The sequence below is a fragment of the Cinclus cinclus genome, chromosome 14 (genome assembly GCF_963662255.1).
Source record: "Cinclus cinclus chromosome 14, bCinCin1.1, whole genome shotgun sequence".
Lineage (NCBI taxonomy): Eukaryota > Metazoa > Chordata > Aves > Passeriformes > Cinclidae > Cinclus > Cinclus cinclus.
The window spans coordinates 14784981-14802067 of record NC_085059.1 but is presented as its reverse complement, the minus strand read 5'-3'; the positions used below and the strand labels follow the sequence as shown (position 1 = coordinate 14802067).

Genomic DNA, 17087 nt, shown 5'->3' with positions numbered 1-17087 from the left:
GCTGTGTGTGGCCTTATTTTGATGATGGTTTCAAGATTTCTCTTAGGAGGGGTAAAGCTGGGCAGTGGGAGCTGATGGAAAGTGCAGAGGGAGGAGCAGGGAAAAACTGTGGGATCTTGTAGAGGACAGCCCCCAGGGTCCCCTGACTATGAGGGCAGGCTCTTTCCATACCAGCCAGGTTCCATGTGGGACACGTGACTTGGGAGGCAGCTGCTGCAGGTGTTAAAACCAGGTGTTTGTCACCTGCCAAGGGTGAAACCGTCAAGGTGACACGTGTCCAGGAGGTTTGAACCAAAGGTTCCAAAGCTGGTGGGGACATGGTATCCACCAGCCCCTTTCCTGGCACAGGGAGGGCCCTGCACGGTTTACCTGTCCCTGCCCAAACGGCAGATGCAGGGCGCAGGGGAGGACATGGGAGGGGGAACAGAGCAGATGCATTTCGTCACCCGGTCAAGGGGCGTGTGTGTGTGTAGGGGGAAGGGGTGGCTGGGTGTGTGGGTGCATTTATTGCCTCTTCCCGCCCGCGCCGGCTCCCTGTGCACACACGGGTGGCAGGGACCCAAGGGCACAGCCCACGGCTCCCTGGACTTTTACCCTGCTGTGCAAACAGGCAGGCGCCAGATTAGGGTATCAGTTGGAATTTCATCCTGTCAACAGCACCCACAGCCTCTCTGGGCGGGCAGTGGAGCATCTTCCCTCTGTCCCAGCCCCTCGTGTCCCTGCAGGCCACCCAACACCGCAGGTGAATTTGGGAGATGCACATTTCACCCCCACCAGGACTCTGTTCCCCTCCCCACTGTTGTCTCCCCCCTTGCAGACAATAGTGATGCCCAGTGCTGGGCTGCCATCACCCCATCCCCAGCAGGGGCAGCATCCCACTGCTGGTCTCCACGTGGGAATGGCTAAATTGAACATTAAAGGCAGCCAAAGCCCAGTGAGGGAGGATGAGTGTGGGGGAGCCAGCCCCTACCACGGGGACCATGCTGGAGTCTGCACACAGGAGCAGCTCCATTATGCCCAGCTCTTCAGGTAGGTGGATTCAGATTGATTTAGTCTCATTCCCTTTCCTATATGGCACCAGCTCCGTTGCATTTGCTTCCGCCTGCCAGTTTTAGTTCCTGATTCCCCACATTCACTTGCAGGAGTGTATGAGGTGGTGGTGGTTCTCCTGTGCCATGGGCAGCCTGGCACCATGCTGGTGAGTGCAGGGTCACCAGGGTGCAGCAGTAGGTGCAGCAGTAGGTGCAGCCTCTTTTGAAATTGCAGGAACAAACACTTTGCTCTGTCCCTCTCTCAGCAATGCCACCTCATCCTGTTCCCACTTCTCTGTCTTCTCCACCCACAAGGACTTTATCCTGCTTCAGGTGTCCCTCCACAGCCCTGCCCTGGCACCTCAACACACCCCACGTAATGCTTGGCATTGGGAAGAGTTTTGGGGCTGAAGAAACCATTTGGGGCAGGGATTCAAGGGCAGCCCCTCGCTCAATGTTCTCCTAGACGAGGGGAACACTGATGGGATGGAGAGGGGAGAGTGTCAGGCACCAATGCCAGCTGTCCCAGGCACTATCTCACATCCTCATTCTCTGTTTATTCATCTTGGACAAGGAGGATATTCAGCCCATTGACAGCCATAAAATGAGATTAGAGACCAGGAGGCACCAATGGGAGGTGGCCACATCCGTGGGCAGCTGGCCTTGTTCTTTGGCCTTTGCCAGCCCAACAATGGCCTCACCCTCACCCCTCTGTCTCTAGTGCTGCGAGTTTGCAGCCATCGTGTCACCCAGCACTGCCATCCCTCTTGGTGCCAAAGGAATGAGACGTGGCAGTGCCATGCCATAATATGAGCCATGCCACTGCCAGAAGTGCCCCTGTGGGACAGGTACACCATGTGTTATAGGGACAAAGCTGCTGCCTCAAGACATCCTTCCCAACCCTGGCTGTGCCCAGGAGCATTGGCACCAGTGTGACCCTGAAGCCAGCATCCTCCCCTGCCACAGCACCACAGACCAGGAATGACAGCAACAAACCTGTGTCACACAGGATCCCTGCTTGTTTTTATTTTCATTGATGCCTAAAAAATAAAAAGGAACACCAGTTCTGCCTTATATACACAAAAACCGAGCTGAAGTCCTGATTCGATACAAACATTTGTCCTCATCACCGAGCACACCTGGTAACAGTGGCCGTGGGAAGTGTCACCAGCAGGAGGGAGACCAAAGTCTTTGAGGGCTGGAGCAGAGCAGTGGACACGGTGGGATAACAGGGACCCACCTGTAGAGTCACAGCACACCTGGGGACTTTGTGTTCTGGGAGCTGGGAGTGGTAGGGGCTGGGAGTGGGCAGCGTGGCCAAGGGATGTGAGGCACAAGCAGTGTCAGGTGGGATGTGAGGGTTTGACTGGGTGCTCTTCAGGCAGAAGGGACATGTCTGCTGCTCCATCTTCCTAGATGCTGGAGAGAAAATGCTGAGAAATGTCACACAAGCCACCAGGCAAGGCTCATGCTCCCTCATTCCTGTCTTGGTGCTAGGAGCTGCGGCTGTGGAGCACGTGGTGCAGCCCTGAGGAGCCACAGACCCTCCTGTGTCCCAGCTGTGCCCCAGCTGTGCCTCAGCTCGCCTTTGGGTTTGCCGAAACTGGGCTATACATTAACCTGGGCCTATATAATGGTCAAGACTCAGCAGGATAAAGGAACTTCTCAGCTGCAGTTCACCAGTAGGAATGGATGGGGTTTAGCTAACTGGCCTAGGGAACACAGTGGGGGAGAGGGAGTGCAGTGCATGGAGGAGCAGGGAGATGGGGAGGACAAAATCAGCAGCCTCATAATCTGGAGTTTTAAAGAAAATAGGAAAAGAAATGCTTCTCTGTCTTTCTGAAAACCACCTCTCCATCACCTAACACAAGGGCACGTGCCAGTCATTTCCTGAATGCCTGAGGAGGCCCCTGTCCACCTGGCAGCAGCTCCTGGTGCTTTCAGTTACTGTGCTCTCTTGGACCAGCACCCAAAGCTCTCCCAGTATTGTCCTTCTGGACAGCCTGGGGCTGGTTCTTGGACCCTGTCCTGATGGCAAACCGTCCATTCTCCTTCCCTTCCCCATGGAAGGGCTCAGCAGGGTGGTCTGCCCCAAATGCACCCTTTCTACCCTCTCCCTGTGCTCCAGGTGGAGGATGGCTGCAGTACCACCTTGCCATGGCACAGACAGGGAAACCAGAGCTGCCAGAGATGCCTCCACAAGTCTCTGTGTGGCTGCAGGGGCAGGGCTGGGGATGCAGGTTTGGGCACTGCCAGGGTCACTGGGGACAAGGGTGGGGATGTTCAGGTACTCTTGTCAGTGATGTGCTCCAGCTTGCCACCATCACCATGGTTTGAAGGGCTCCCATGTCACATCCTACAGCTGAGGGTCTTGCCTGGTTCCCAGAGCCCATCTTGCTCTGCCCTCCTCACTTCCCAGGAAACCAGCTCAGCAGAAATTCATTTTGCCTTGAGTCCAGCCAGGTCTTTTTTCTATTTTAGTCTTGTTCGAACTGCCCAAAAGAACCAGGCAGCTGGATTGTCAGGAACACCAAAGGAAGCACCTGGAGCACCACAGGAAAGCCCTCCTCCACTATCACCACTTCCTTCTGCTGACATCAGGACCTCGCCGTGGGCTACAAAGACCAGAGACCAAACCAGTGTGTGGTTCCTATGGGAGAGCAGGACCTAACCCATGATTTTTACACAGGGGAGAGCCCACCAGTCCCTTGGGAAGGCCTCAGTGGCACCTGGCCCAGCCTCGCTGTCTGGCCTATCAGCCAGGGACAGTCATGTCTTTGGGAAGGGGCTGTCACCCTTCAGAGCACAGGGGCTGCCAGGGCTCTGCTGCATAGTGCTTTTCTCTTGGGGTCTGTAGCTGGTGAAGAGGGTTAAGGCATGAATTCTTCCTTGATTGTCAGTGGAGATGAGGAGACGAGGTTGGGGGCGTTGCTGCTGCAGAGGCCTCCGATGGGTCCCAGGGTGCTGACAGCTGGTGGGGTCGGTGTGGTGGTGCTGGTGGGCTGGCTCTGCTGCTGCAGCTTTTTCTTGTTCACCTTCCTCTCCTTTGCCCTCCGATTCTGAAACCAGATTTTCACCTGCAGAAAGAAAAATATGGCAATGAAGAGATGAGGATGGACGCAGGCAAGGACAGCAATCCCCAAGCCCCATGGGGCAGGGAGGGAATCCCAAAGTTTGGAAAGGAAGGGATGTCTGTGGAGCAAGGTGGGGCCTCCTCTAACCGCTTGGGCTAAAGCCCTGGCCAATCCCCATCCCCATCTCCACCTGGGACTGGGTTTTCCCCGGACACTGCAGCACTGACCTGCCGTTCAGTCAGCCCGAGGGCCGTGGCCAGCTCAGCCTTGCGGCGGATGGTGATGTAGCGGCTGTAGTGAAACTCCTTCTCCAGCTCCAGGCGCTGGTGGTCCGTGTACACCACCCGGTATTTGTCTTTTGTCCTGGTCTTGCCTGGCAAAGAGAGCACAGTGCGGGGTGAACCTACAGGGGAAGAAGGGGAGCAGTAGAATGGAAGGAGCATCCCTAAGGGCACAGAGGAGACACACAGCCACCTGTGGAGAACTCAGGAGAAACATGGCAATGCCCTGGGGACCAGTGGGAAAGAGAGTCAGGAGGCTCCTACTGCCTCTAACATCCTTCCTGTTTCACACCAGAGTGTTTCTTCTTGTTGGGAAGTACCTGGGTTTTGGTGGAATTGCTTGGTGGAAAGGGCTGGAGGGATTCAAAAGCACCCTGGGAAGATGGACCATAAATCCCCTGTGCCATGACACATGGTCTGTGAGAGGAGCAGAGCTGTAAGTCCTGTGATGGGCTGAGGAGAGACTGCCTGGCAGGGCTAAGGAAAGCTCAGCTATTTTTCTAGAAAGTCCCAAACCAAGGTGCCATCATTTGAATGTGCATGGATCAGAAGAGGGGAAGGACAGAAAATCCTGGAATAACCACATTTCCCTGCTGCCTAGAGGGTTACTCTCCTTCTTCCTGTACAGAATTAAGACAGAGGGCAGTGCTTTAGGTGCAGTCTTTAAAGATGCCCTGGAGAAAGCCCACATGATACCTAAGCACTCCTGGGGACTGGCTCCATGGGCCAGGGGTGTTTGGCCAAAGCCAGCCTGAATCTCTCCTTGGTCCCCCCAGATACGGACAGAACTTGGGGCCATCAGGATCCACATGTCTGCACACAGATGCACATCCCATGGATCTGCAAACAGAACCTGCTGCTTTCTAGTCAAAGGTAGCCTGACTGTCTCTTCCTAAGTTCCTTTGTTATTCCACAGGCACACGGGATGAGATGTGGAACTCTGCCTGGGCTGTGGGGGGCAGGTGGCACTTCGAGGGAGGATGCCCATGCCTAGCAGTTTGCTGACAAGTTCCTGGTGTTTTCCTCTGCAGAAGAGCCCATAGGCAGGGAATAAACACAGCTGTGAATATTTGCTTCTCCACCCAAAATTACAAAATCCTGTTGCAGGGAGTCGAGAAGGATGATGCCTGGCCATTTGTTTGTATGGCTGATGTGTTTGCCCATCTTCTGAATTTCTGATGCTGGGAGCAGTGCTGCTGTGGGAAGGAGTGGGAGCAAGCTCAGATCAGCTCCGTAGATTTCCCTGGGGCTGCCATGAGTGTGTTAGCTTGGACAAAATACTGCACACCACTGCTACAGATGTGCAGAAAGGGATTTCTAGTGACCCATCAACCTATATAATCATGCTTGCAGCCTGGTTCTGCCAGGAAAGGGGATCTTTGTGTGCCTGCCAACCAGTTCACCTGTTCTCCCTAACGAGCCCTTTGCACATCCACTTATTTGGGTCAAATGAGTTGGTCACTGAGCAGTCTCAGCAACACAATCAAATTCTGACATAATCTGAGTGAAAGCAGGAGTTTTGGTGGTGTGGAGGAAAGCCGGGCTCTAGGCACTCTAATAAGACATCAGAGAACATCCACAGAGCAAAACCCCAACCTCCAGGCTGCAAATCTGTTTGTCAACCAGATCAGTTTTATTTTTGACAGTGTCTCTCTCCTGTTCTCCCATTGCAAGGAGATGGAGACACTCCTAAGCCACCTCTTATGCTGAAACTTAAATGCAAAAGAGTACAGGACAGGACAACCCATGGCCACAGAGTACTGCAGGTGGGAGAGGGGCTCCCTTGCAGCACCACATGGGATGGAAGACAGCAGCTGGTTTTCTACTGAATAAGCAGGATCCACAAGGATCCAGCTCATGGCATTGACCACTGAGCAAACCAAGTATGGAAGCACAAGTGGGAGCAAGCAGGACCTGGGATGGGCATGGAAGGCATCTCACCCTGCTGGGGCTTGAGTGGGGTGATGGCTGAGGGTCCCAGCACAGTCCCCAAAAAGCACTGAAGCTCTCCAGTGATCCATGGAAGAGGAAAGGAGCCCAACAGGGCTGCAACATGACCAAGAATGGAACCAGAGTTCCAGCACCAGGGCAGGACTTCAGCCACTAACTCATATTTGAGGGATGTAATGAATTCAGTGAATGTTTCAGAGTGGGAAGTCCAGCTCATCTCAGGGCTGGTCAGAAACAAACACCTAAATCCGTCCTCACCAGCATCAGGTCAAACCTGAGCATTCCACACAGGGTGACTCTGTGGGTTAAAAAAGGGTAAGAAAGGTTAATTTGATTGAGCAAGGTGTTTGTGGAATTTCTGCAGAGACAGGGCTGAAACACAGAGATTCTGTGTGCAAGGGGTATATGGCAGCTTTGCCAGGCACTTGTCTCCTATCTGGCACACATCAGCTATGACAGCTCCAAACAAAACTGCCCACAGGAGACTCTGCTGGGCTGGAGTGACGCCAGGGACACCCAGCCCACACAGGACCTGCACCCTGCCTCACTCTCCCACAGGGCCCCTGTCCATCCCAGGAGTCACTGCTGCCTCTCGCCACCCTGCAGGGGAAGGGTTCACCGGCATCAAAAGAACTTCTGCCCCCCAGCACAGGAGGGACCTGTGCTGAATCTGCAAACACAGCAGTTCCCAAGAAGTTACAGAATAAACCAGATGCTCTGATGGAGATTTATGTGAGGTTTAGCAGCTCTGTGAGAAACTGAGCTCCCTCTGACTGCTCCAGGGCTCCTGCAAGATTTTTCTTTCTCATAGATTTAGCTCATTTTTTTATTATTATTTGAAAGCAAAAGCCTCTCTAAAGAGATAATTACTTTAAAATGGTCTTACTTGCAATGTTTTTTCTTTGAATACCACTGTTTGGACAAAAGGAACACCTGGAAAGTGAAGGAGTTGACAGAGTAAAAAAAATAAAGACGAAAGAAATAAGGCAGTATGTGAATATCACATATGCCATGAATTTCAGTAGGAATTATTATTTCCTGCTGCAGCTGTAAATAGATCTATCACAGCCTGTTCTTTGTTATTCCTTCTTCATCCTTCATCCTGGATGGAGGCTGGGCTTTGCCTCAGGGCTGGCAGAGCCATCACGGGCTGAGCTGGGCACCAGGCTCAATATCAGTATCCATATCATCACTTGCTGCTCAATATCAGGTATAAAAGACTCAAAACAGGGAGCTGACGACCAAGCCAGAGATGGAAAGTTATTCACCTCCACTAATTGCTGGTTTCGGATGTTTGTTGAATTCAGGGATGTACTGCGGGTGATTCACAAGGAAAAGGATTTGCAAGAAATACTATTGACAATGAATAATTCAACTACCTTGAATATGAATGCTGGGCTACACTTAACTCTCTCCTGGAGACCTTTTTATGGTTCTGTGAAAAGAAAGAGGAAATTTGGGACAAGCCAATTCGGTTCCTTATGGGGAGCCCTCATGCCTGTGGCCAAACAGGGATGGAACTGCTCCTGTATTTCCAGCCAAGACTGGCAAAGCTGAAACAGGCTGTCCCAGGAGGGAGTGTGGATGGGCTGCAGAGGGGATGCCAGTGATGTCTCCTAGCACAGTTGTTAGCCCCTTCCAACCCTGCTATGCATTTACAGCCCCTCCTGCTTGTCCCCAAAGGACCAGGCAGAGGAACTGCTTGGACAGGCAAATGCAGCCATCTGTGGGGCCAGTGGGAATGGTTTCGGTTTTGGGATCAGGGCAGGGCCAATGACAGCGTGGGGAGAGGGTATCGTTACCACTGTTAATGTGTAACCCTAATAGCACTCACCTGAGCCATGATTAGATAAGGGAATAGCTTTAATGTGCTGTGCAAACCCCAAGGGACGCGATCCCGAGTGTGCATGCACACACATGGGGGGATGGAGTCCTGACCCCAGCCTGGATTCACTCCCCACAGAAACCCTGCCCCAAGAGAGGGATACCAGAGCTCCTGCCCTGGGCTGGATCAGGAGCCTAGCAGGGTAAGAGAAAATCAAAGTGGATCCTGTGTCCACTATCCCAAACTCTCTCCCCTCATAGTCACAGTGGAAGATGCCAGGAAGGGGATATTTGACCATCCTTCGGCCTGCCCAAAGGATGGCTTTAAATAAAAAACTGTGCCCAAAAATACCTAACAGACTGAGAATATGGACGTTGTGAGACTGGTGCTGAGCAGTTCTAAGAACAGCTGGGAAGGGGCTGGTTCAAACCACGGAGGAAAGAGACTGTAGGGTGGCAGTGGTGCCCTGAGTGGAGGTGGAGCAAAACCTGGCATGTTGTGAGGGGATCAGCCCAGCTCCAAATGGAGGATCCTCATCTATGGGACACATTTCTCCCAGCCACAGTAGGAGCAGCATAGCCACCGGGAGCATGAACTGCAGTGCTTTTCTAAAAGTCTCTATTTCACAGGTCAAAGCAGCTCAAAATTACTACAACCACAAACTCTGGCTCTGTGGGAAGCCCCTGTGCAGCCATCAGGGCTGTGGTCAGGGAAGCTGGGGTATGGCAGCCTTGACCCACTGGCTGGAGCCACTGAGATGAGAGCCCATGGTAGTGACAGCTGTTGCACCCCACAGCAGAGGTCCCCAAGGCCTGGGACACATTGAGTGCTGCTTTGTAGAGGAGGTGCTGGCAGGGGGGATGGAGGCATTGCTGCCAGTCTGCCTCAGCAGTTCTCATGCCTTGCTCTGCACTGGCTCCTTGTGCTCCCAGAGCCATCCTGCCTGATCCCATCTTCCTGGCTGTGCTCTGGCCCCACACTGGCTCCATCAGTACAGCCTTGTTTGCCCAACTATCTCTACAGGGGGCCTGGTCCCACACTATCTGATGGCATTACAATATTATAATGCTGAAAAACATCAGGTGTAAAAGTCCTGTCACCACTGAGCACCTGGGAAGGAACTGGTCCTTGCTGGAGGTAAAGTGCAGCAAGACAGGACACAAGGCTGTCCCTTCCACGTGGGTGCTTCCTCTCCATGATAAAGCTGCTCCATTCTGAATGAGCAGCATCTACTTGCAAAGAGGACAAAATCCTCCCATCCCAGAGGAATCAGTGCTTCATCAGGATCTGGCATTTCTCTGCAGGGAATGGACGAAGGAAAACTTCCCTCATCCCTAACAGAGCTTAGGCAATGCAACAGCTGAAGAAACTGAAGCACACAGTCCCAAGGTCACAACCATGAGATTCCCTGGACAGCTTAATCCCCAGTCCTTCTGCAGCTCCATGGGGGGAAATCCCCCTCACAACCCCTCAAAACTGAGGGCAGCCAGCAGAGAAATGCCCCATGACAGAGACCCCAGGCCCAGGCAAAGGCTGAGATTAGCTGCCTAAAGCTCAGGAGCCTCCAGGCTGACTGGAGCCACCCTCATCTGGCGGCCAGATGTGCTCCAGCTGCCTGCGTGCAGAGGGGTCGATGCTCCCTCTGCCGAGCAGTGTTGGTGGGAGCCGCACTGCACAGAGCTGATGCTGAGGTTCAGGACAGACAGCCCAGCTCACTTCACCATCCCTAAACCGACCCGAAACGGGAACCCCAAAATCTGCACTGGTGGTGGCAAAGGCTAAGTCTCTGATGCCCTCCTCCTTCACCCTCTCCCCACACTCATTTTTCCCCCTCCTTTCCCCTCCAGCTCCAGCAGCCACTCCAAAACACCCACGCTCCTCTGTGGCCTGGGGAGGGGGGGATAAACCCAAGCCCCTCACACTCCCGAAGTGCTGGGAACCAGCAGCTGACGGTTTTCACAAACCTTCCCCTTCCCTTGCATACTTCAATATCCTCAGCTATTTTTCCTTTGCCGCAGGAAGCAGAGGAGTGATGGATGGGATGACCGACATGGGGAAAGGACTGGAGCCATGTGGCTTGTTTCATCACAGCGAGTGAGAAATGACCCCCTCTGTAGGACAATCCTTCCCGAGGTCCCTGCCTGACATCATTCCTCTGCCAGAGTGCATTGCATTTAAACAACGGCTGGGCATCAAAATCTGGGTAAGAGGAACCACACATCCTCTCTGTACATATTTAATGTCTCAGTGCTGTGGAGGGAGGGGATGCTGGATGAATCCTCACTGAATGGACTCTGCCAAAACTCCCCAGTCTCTACTCTGCGTCGGAAAAATGGGCACTTGAGACATCAGGGTTGACTCCTCACCTTGGAGTCTGAGGGTCCCACCAAGAAGCCAGCAATGTTCCTACACCCAGGGTAGCTCTCTCCATGGTGGTTCACCTCGCACAACCTGAATATTTCTTCCTGGTGCCAATGGCTTCAGAGCAAACTGCAATTCTCCCATGCATACCAGGTAGCAATAAAACCTGGTTCAACTTGGTATGGTGAGCACTGGAAACATTTCACTTGCCAAACTGCACCGCTTGACCCCAATGGCTTTCTGGTCTCCTGCTCACTGAGGATTAAGCTCTGTGTTCCCTAAAAACTTTGCTCTGAGTGTGTGGCTGGGGAATGCATGCCTGGGGGTTGTGGCCCCAGCAGAGCTCCAGGCAGAGCCCAGGCTTGGTGCACGGCACAGTCAGGAAGGGCAGCCCTGCTGCCAGGAAAGGGCAGAAACACCTGGTCAAAGAGCTGGATTTGGAGAGTGCAGGCCAGTGCACAGGAGTACAGGCTGGCTCTGGCTGGGTTTTGCTCAGCTAGAAGAGTGGGACAGGGACAGAGCTGCACCCACATCCGCACCCATTGGTGAGGACACCCCTTCTGCAAGCCTCATCCTCCTTCCAGGAGGTGCAAACCCCAAGGGCATGAAGAGCAGATACCTGGTGTTTGCAGCGAGCTGGTGATTCCCCATCCCAGCCCCATGTTCTTGGACATGGAGAACACAGCCACAGGCTCTTCATCCCCAGGGGCAGCAGCATGAAGCTGGGTGATGGGGCAGGTCTTTCGCAGCCCTGCAGTGATTTTATCCTTTATTTTGGCAACTGGCAAATTCCTTTAGCTGTTCCCATGTTTTATGAGCGCTGAGCTGAGCGCCAGCCTGGCTCCCATGCTGGGTCAAAGACCGCAGCAGTGCGGGAGGATGGGGAGTGCCGGGGTGACACATGGGCTGCTGCACACGTGGGGTGAACACAGCCCCATTCAGAACATCGCCTCACTCCCTCATCCATCCCTGATCCAGCTCATCCCAGCCTGCCACCTGGCTGGATGTGGTTCATCTGCAGTAAGAGGAGGAGGAGGACAGCAAGGCAGTGGGGATCCGATATGGAAACCAGGGATCCTCTCCCACTTTGCAGCCCCATAGGATTTGGCCCATCCTTGCCATGGGACAGTGTGGGGGAAGGATCCAGCCCCTTATCCAAGCAATCACAAAGCTAACAGGACTGAAGTGGGTGTCCTTGAAAGGTCCCCTATAGGAAACATCTGTCATTGGCCAGAGGTTTAAAGTGTCCCTCTGCTAATCCCGAGGTATTAGCCAGCCAAGCCCATCACGTAGGTACTGCCAGTGCTACAGGGAAGTCCCTTTTTGTTCAAGGAAAGTCAATTCTAGGAAAGTTTGAGAGGCCTGTACCTTGGCCAGCAGGCTAAGCAGTCAACAAACCCGGCTGGGGCCAGGAGCAGGTTGTGGGTTAATAATTCAAGGGAAGAAGACTGATGGGGCCCTACACACACTCCCAAGTGTCCCGATGCAGGAATGGGTCTCACAGGGAATGAGCATGTCCTAAAGAGAGGCTCCCCATGCAGGGACTGACCAGGGAAATGCACTGTCCTCCAGCCAGCACCATCATCTCAAAACATAGCAAGCACAGCATGAATCTCAGCAGTCCAAGAGAAATGTTTCTGTCTCATTATTGGGATTTTTACTCTTTCCCCCAGTGTTCATGGGCCCCAGTAGGAAGATAAGCAGAGCTGGAAAACTGACCTAGAAAAAATAAAACTGAGATGGAAAACTACACACCCAGCAAATCACCACATGCTCAGAGCATCACTACTTGCTCTCCATCACCCCAAAACCTGTGTGGGCACCACAGGCATTGGTGCCACATGAAACCCTGTGCACATTTGCCTTTGCAAGGGATGCTCCAATTGCACTTTCACTTGCAATATTTAGCACTGCAGCCCCTGCTCAATTAGTGACCTAAAAGTCAGACCCGAGGCAGTATCTGAGGATTTGCATGACTAACAAGCAGAGGGTGAATTTCAAAGTTCAGTCAGCCCTGCTTCCAGCCACCTTCCTGAGCTTTTTATAAACCCTGGGTGCTATTCACAGGGAAGTTTGCAAATAATTGTGAATAAGGAGGAAGCATGAGGCTCTGACATGCTGCTAGTGAAAATTTTATGAGCAGAAAAAAAGGTGACATTGGAGAGAGAAATAAGGCCTGGGGACATCTTCCAGCTCAGTTCCCTGTAACTCCCAATCCCCAGTGACTGGCATTGCAATCCCTTCTGCTTCTGGGTTACCTCAGCTCAGCCAGGAGAAACACACATGAATGTAGCAACAGGTACAGAAAATCATCACCCTGTAATGCCTGACTCTGCAGTGAGTCACTGGGAGACTTATTGATTTTTCTTAAGCTCTGGATCACATTTGAAGAAATGCCCAACACACTCACATTCCCTGCACAACACTTTATTTTACTACCATGCAGCTCTTCCCCAAAAGCTTTCAAACTATGGCCAGGAACTGTTCATACGAACCGAGACAGAAAGGGAACATTAATTTACAACCCTCTGAAGTATTATGATTTATAGCATTCACAATGAAACTGTTGATATTTATAGCAAAAAACTCCATGTATTCATTTCCTATTCCCACTGTGGTGTGATGAGGAGTTTATCAATCCAGAATGATTAAAGTCCAGTTCATCGATTTCAATAAAATGATTCATCTGAGAACTTCACCCTTATCTATGTCAAACCCATCTCTGCCCTACTCTCTTTCAAGCTTAATGAAGACTTTTATTTAAAGGGCAGCACTGGAAAACGCCAACTGCATCCCATATCTCCCAGCTTATGGTCCCACCACGGCCAAATCCTGCAGTGCCTTGGCAGCAACAGCATTGGGCTTGGACCCAGCAGAGGTGTAAGGACAGGTCCTTAATCTGTGGGTGACTTAGAAAAGGAGCTTACTGGTCATCCATCCTAAGGAAACCACCCAGGAAAGGGCCTTTTACCCCTGCATCACTGTGTTGGGGCTGGGGCAGCTCCTCTGTGTGTGAGAGGAGCAAGACTGATTTATTTGCTCCTTTGTATGTATTTGATCCAGGAGATACAAACTAAGCAACTAATGATATTTTTTCCAGAATTCAATCAACTCAATTGTCATCTAATTCAATCAGAGGCACTTTCAAGTTCCTGTTTTATCTCGGCCCCACTGCTGGGTGTAAACCCATGACCTTGATCCAGAGGAGAGGTGTGCTGATGGGTTTCCTTCCCCATTCCTTTTCCCTCCCACCTCTCTTCTCAGAAGAAACCAAGATGTTCAGACCTACAAAACCTGTGGAAGTGGCAGGGTCCTCGCTGCAGGGGAGGGCTGCACATCACATTTCCCTTTCTACCCTGGGCAGACAGAGGCCCTCAGCCCTGGCAGGGCTGTGGGTCTCCATCATTGTATCTGTAGGGAAGCATTTTTCCTAAATAGTTACATTCAGCGCTTAAAATGGGACAGGAAATACCAGCCTGCCTCTCCCTCCTCTTTCCAGTCTGGGGCTGGTTTTTTTTTCCATTTATCTGGACGTTCTGCCTGCTCCACTGCAGACAATGTCCCCATCCCTGCCACACTGATTCTGGGAGTACAAGTAGGTATTTTCCATGCTGGAAGATCCCAGACACTTATGCAGAAGACCCTTACATGGCCCTTGGCCACAGGGAATAGTTCGAAAACAAGCCAAAAACTGGAGGTACTTTGCAAACAGGGAGGCCAGGCCCTGATTCCAGGGATATGGGGCAGCAGAAACTCAAAGCAAACTCTACCCAGAGAGATGCCCACAGCCACTCCTGTAGAGGGTTTGGCCCCAGCAGTGCTCTGAGGAGCTCATGGCCAGTACAGGAGAGGGAGAGGGGTGGCAGGTTCAGGCAAGCCCCATGGGTCCCGCTGGGAAGGGTCCAGGCTGGGAAGATGAAAGAGTGAGGGTAGGTCAGGACAAAGGGCCCGCACCTCACCTCACTGCCAAAGGAGCCGGCCACCATCTCCATGACAAAGAGAAGTCCTTGTCAATTTGGGCTGGCCCCAAGGGGGATCTGCCCACCGCCTTTGAAGTGGGCAGCAGGGCGGGTAGGGGGCTGGGGTCACCCAGACGCTTCCCGCAGGTCAGGAGTTCAGCGGGGACAGGACCCTGGGGACAGCATGACCACTCGGCGTCCAGGCCAGAGGTAATCACAGGAACCAGGACACCCTCTCCTGCAGAGCCGGGCACGCACCTGCAGCAGCCACAGCCACCCTCCACGTGGCACTGTCCCCAGTGCACACACAGTGCCCCTCACACACACACCGTCCTCCTCACAGCACCCCGCACACACACACACTCAGCACATCACCTTCCCCAGACACACCTGGTGGCACTGCCTGTATACACACACTGCTCGTGGTGCCCTGCACACTCACACGGAGCCTGCAGCACCTCACTGAATCCACCTCATGCACATGCACACAGCAGGGATGCACACACAGCTCCTTCCCTGCACACAGCTTTGGGCACCTTGCACACACACACACACACACACACACACACACACCATACACAGGCTCTCACACAGCCAGCCCACACTCTCATGTACAGTCACAGCCCTACATTCTCATCCTTGCACTTTTGAGACCCTCCCATCCAACACTTCCCCAGAATCCTGGGGGTCTCTGGCTCTGTCCATCCTACCCGGTGGCCAGCTGGGAAAAAGGACTTTGCAGCCGTATAAGCCCATTTGCCAGTGTGGAAGGATAGCACCCTCCCTGCCCATCCTCAGACCCTGCCACCTCACAGCTCCCCTGCTCTTTGAGGACTGGGTGTCGTGCCAAGGGCAGGCCAAGCTTGCTGTCCCTCTGGTAGTCCCCATGCAGGAAGAGCCACAGAGCAGGATCTGGCCCTGCAGAACTCCAAGCCCAGGGATCCTCTGCCCTGGGGGTTTCCTTACCATTGTTGCTGGTGCTGGGAATGTTGCGCCTCATCCACTCATATGGGGTGCGTCTCTGACCATTAGGGGAGAGCTGGGGAACTGAGCTGCTGATGGGTGGAGGCAGGAGTCCGGACCCCGGAGACTGAATGGGGTTAAAATCTGGGGGGCTGAATCCAAACTGCCCCGGGCTGGCGGTGGAAGGCGTCGCAGCGGTCCCGTAGGAATGCCAGTCCTCCTTGGCAGGGGTGTAGGGAGAGCCCCAGGCAGCTGCCGGCTGCCCGTGGTGCAGGTCGTTGTTGATCCCCGGCACATGGTGGTAGCTGGCGAAGTCCGAGTACTGCGGTGGCCCCGGCACGTAGTTCTGGGGGTTGAGGTTGAGGCTGGGGTGCCGGACCGGGCTGGGATACATGTTGGTGTCCTTATCCACAAGATATCCTACATACATCTTCCCGGGCAGTCCCCGCGCTCATGCTGCGCTGCCGAGCCGCGGCTGCGGCCGCTTGGGTTTGGCGGGGAGGCGGCTGCCCCTCCTTCGCCACCACTCACCTGGGCGCCTTGGGGAGCCTGTCCTGGGGCCAGGCACCTCCCTGCCCACGGGCTTTTATTGGGCCCAACCTCTTGCAGCATTTGCATTGAAAGGCAGGTTTGCATTTCAAAGCGCAGAAACCCCAGCGGGTGAGGGGGACGAGTTCAAACTTCCCACTCTGACTGCAAGGAAGATGAGGTAGGGGGTGACCCCAGGGAGCATTGAGGACCCCCGAGCCCCTCTGTCACTACCCCAAAACTGTGCCCGTGCCACCAGATGTGGTTCTCTGTAGCAGCTGGCTTTGGGGACATAAGGATGCCGCAGGAGTCCCACAAGGATGCCCCAAAGGACACCACCACCATCCGTACCCCAGGAACAGGGTGCCTTGGGATGAACCTTTGTATTAAAGGCCAGCTGCACGCAGGGGACAAGCTGGCCTGTGTGTGTCTGTCACTTGCCATGTCCCCACACTGGGGGACACCAAACTCTTGCTCTGAATGGCGTTTTCTGTGCCCAGCTCCAACATCTGTTTCTTTGGAAAAGAGGAGCTTGTGGTGCCTCTGGGTCTGTATTTCCTTCATCCCAGGGCAAACCCAGCCCTCCAAACCCACCCTGCCCTGACAGCAAAGCTCATCCCAGCCTCAGAGAGCCGGACAGAAGGGCAGATTCCATGTGAAGGGAGAGTGCCCCCACCATGGACACTGCTGGGAGTACCTGACACATCTCCAAAGGGCTCACAGCCCTGCAGCAAGAGGAGTTTCCTACATGTTTGGTCTCTCAAGAAAGCAAAGCCATCCCCATATGTTTGTGATAGGGCAAAATCAAGCAGAAAGGGGACACCTGTGAAGCCCTGTCTACCTGCAAGATGCAAGGTGCCAAACACAAACACCACAGCAGAGATCACCCACTCATCACCTGTCAGGTCAGACACACCTGCACTCCGGAGGGGGACGAGGGACTGAGTGACACACTGCCCAGAAACCCCCACCACTGGCAGCACTGGGAACCTCGGCCCCATTGATGTCCCCCTCCCCACCAGTGTCACACTCCTGCTGCACTGGCCACCACTGCAGCCACAGCTGTCATTTGCAGACTGGCTTTTTTCCTCAAAATCAGAAACAGAGTCCACAGA

The 17087-nt window shown here is 53.5% G+C and overlaps 1 protein-coding gene across 1 annotated transcript; it reads right to left on the bottom strand.

The window, feature by feature from the left end:
- Positions 1 to 3901: 3901 nt before the first annotated feature.
- On the bottom strand, positions 3902 to 15874 carry CDX1 (caudal type homeobox 1). Its single transcript, XM_062502281.1, has 3 exons — positions 15448 to 15874; positions 4333 to 4478; positions 3902 to 4108 (listed from the first exon to the last, which is right to left on the bottom strand). The coding sequence occupies exons 1-3, from the start codon at positions 15872 to 15874 to the stop codon at positions 3902 to 3904; spliced, it is 780 nt and encodes a 259-aa protein (XP_062358265.1).
- Positions 15875 to 17087: the final 1213 nt, after the last annotated feature.

Coding starts and splice junctions, on each gene's coding strand:
- CDX1 (XM_062502281.1), bottom strand. CDS start 15,874: ATGTATGTAGGATATCTTGTGGATAAGGACACCAACATGTATCCCAGC. Junction 4,479..15,447: donor TCCCAGCACCAGCAACAATG/GTAAGGAAACCC, acceptor TCTCTTTGCCAG/GCAAGACCAGGACAAAAGAC. Junction 4,109..4,332: donor TCGGGCTGACTGAACGGCAG/GTCAGTGCTGCA, acceptor TTCTTTCTGCAG/GTGAAAATCTGGTTTCAGAA.